Genomic DNA, 1,831 nt, shown 5'->3' on the forward strand with positions numbered 1-1,831 from the left:
GGGACTCTGATGAGTTTAATAATATAATAGATCACATCATTACCCAATAATGGAGTGTTGTGTTCATATTTTAGTAAGTTTGAATTACTTCAAGCGGCCATAGTCTAGTGCACCCCGGGCAAGCCGGCGACGCTACATATGAAGCGTCGCGCGCACACTTCGGACCGGGGCCGGAGCTTCTCACGAAGCGTCGACAGTAGTCGCGCAAGAAGTTCATGAGAACTCTGAAGCGTCACCAGCGGGTGCATGTCACTTGACAGCTGCCGCACCGCACCAGCGCACTACCAGCTGCTGCACAGCACCGACGCATTATCAGCTGCCGCACGGGACCAGTTCTCAACTTGGCGCTCAACAACTCTCTTGATCTCCCTTCTTCCCATCTCATCGCTTGTCTTCCTTAAAGTTAAACGTTTTTGTCTATTCAACCGTGATACGTGATATCAATCCATGATTACCGGCACTCGTCTGGATTTTAGGAACGTCAAATCTTAATCGAAACAATCAATTTGGTACCCAAGTGGCTTGGTTAGAACCCAATCGAGTTGAAAAATATTCATTGACAAAGGAAAAGATAATGATTGAATTAGATTATGTAATTGTGTTTGGCAGGTTATCGTGCGATGACTTTGACTATTGGCTGCTTGCTTGGTGCCCGCCAATCAGGCATCTTGGACGTGATCAGTTATATTTCGGGGATCTCTGGAAGCTGTTGAGCTCTTGCGGGCTGGTATAGTGTACCGGTGGCAACCTTCTTGCCTTGAGCAATCATATCAAGAGTTGTATCACCGCACCATTTTCGAATTTGGACAACTTTCAACTCTTTAAGGCCGCACCTACCAATAAAGTCAGCCCAAAAAACTTGACGTTTTTCTATTCTACGCTTTGATTACTAATCATGACTTTGTGTCGTATCTTTTCACGGGCCCAGTCGCCAACCTTGGCAGTAAAGGTGGCACCACGTCATTGGTGGATGTGTACGGCACACTGGTCTCATCCCGCTTATATGTACCCGATGATCTCTCGCGTTTGGACCCACATCATCTCAAACTTTCAAATCGGTGCCACCTGCTTGATGGCAGATGACCCTTACCCATATACTGCGCAATATATCATCAAGTTCCAGACAAACTTCAGCGTAAAAATGATTCAGACAACACTGAGAGCTCTTTGGAAAAATTCGCTTGTGACCAATCATTCATATCAGCTTTGTACCACGTAAGTTGCTATGCTACAGAATATATGATGGCGACATGCCAGACTCTAATGAGATATTCATTTATTTTAGTGGTATGAAGTGACTCCATATGAAGTAGGCTCAAAGGATGTCGGTGCTTTCATTCCTACTTGGGCGCTAGGACGCGCGTTTTAAAACGGTCGTGACATAGAGGCTCGGCCTGAAATAAGCCTTTTGAACATGAGCGGGATCTTTGCTTCGGCCTTCACTGCCACCCTTGCTTTAGAATTGATCAAATATAAGACTGAACATGAATTATGACTCTTATTATAATTGAAAGGTTTATACTTCATGATGTGGGTAAATGGGGTAAATGTGAGAAAATTTTTCTGTTTTCGTAGCTTTGCTTCAAGTAAGGCATGGTTTTTCCTCTTCATCATTTCTTTCGCATTCATTTTGTTTCATGGTTTGTATTGAGTTAGTAATTTATTGTTAGACTAGCCCAATCAGCGGCGGGCGCCGCACATCTCCTTCCCAAGAGATTTCTCAGACTTTCACACAGATCTCAGTTTCACAACAGGTGTGATACATAGCACATCTACAATTGAAGCTTGAGTTTTTGAGTCTAAAAAAATTGCTTTCCAATGTAGACACATC

At 43.8% G+C, this 1,831-nt stretch overlaps 1 protein-coding gene across 1 annotated transcript; it reads left to right on the forward strand.

Moving 5' to 3' along the window:
- Window positions 1-895: 895 nt before the first annotated feature.
- On the forward strand, window positions 896-1,495 carry MELLADRAFT_110735 (uncharacterized protein; the record flags this gene model as incomplete). Its single annotated transcript, XM_007414917.1, is given in 3 exon segments — window positions 896-1,215; window positions 1,235-1,287; window positions 1,386-1,495. The coding sequence occupies 3 exon segments, from the start codon at window positions 896-898 to the stop codon at window positions 1,493-1,495; spliced, it is 483 nt and encodes a 160-aa protein (XP_007414979.1).
- Window positions 1,496-1,831: the final 336 nt, after the last annotated feature.

Source organism: Melampsora larici-populina, assembly GCF_000204055.1.
Source record: "Melampsora larici-populina 98AG31 unplaced genomic scaffold MELLAscaffold_47, whole genome shotgun sequence".
Lineage (NCBI taxonomy): Eukaryota > Fungi > Basidiomycota > Pucciniomycetes > Pucciniales > Melampsoraceae > Melampsora > Melampsora laricis-populina.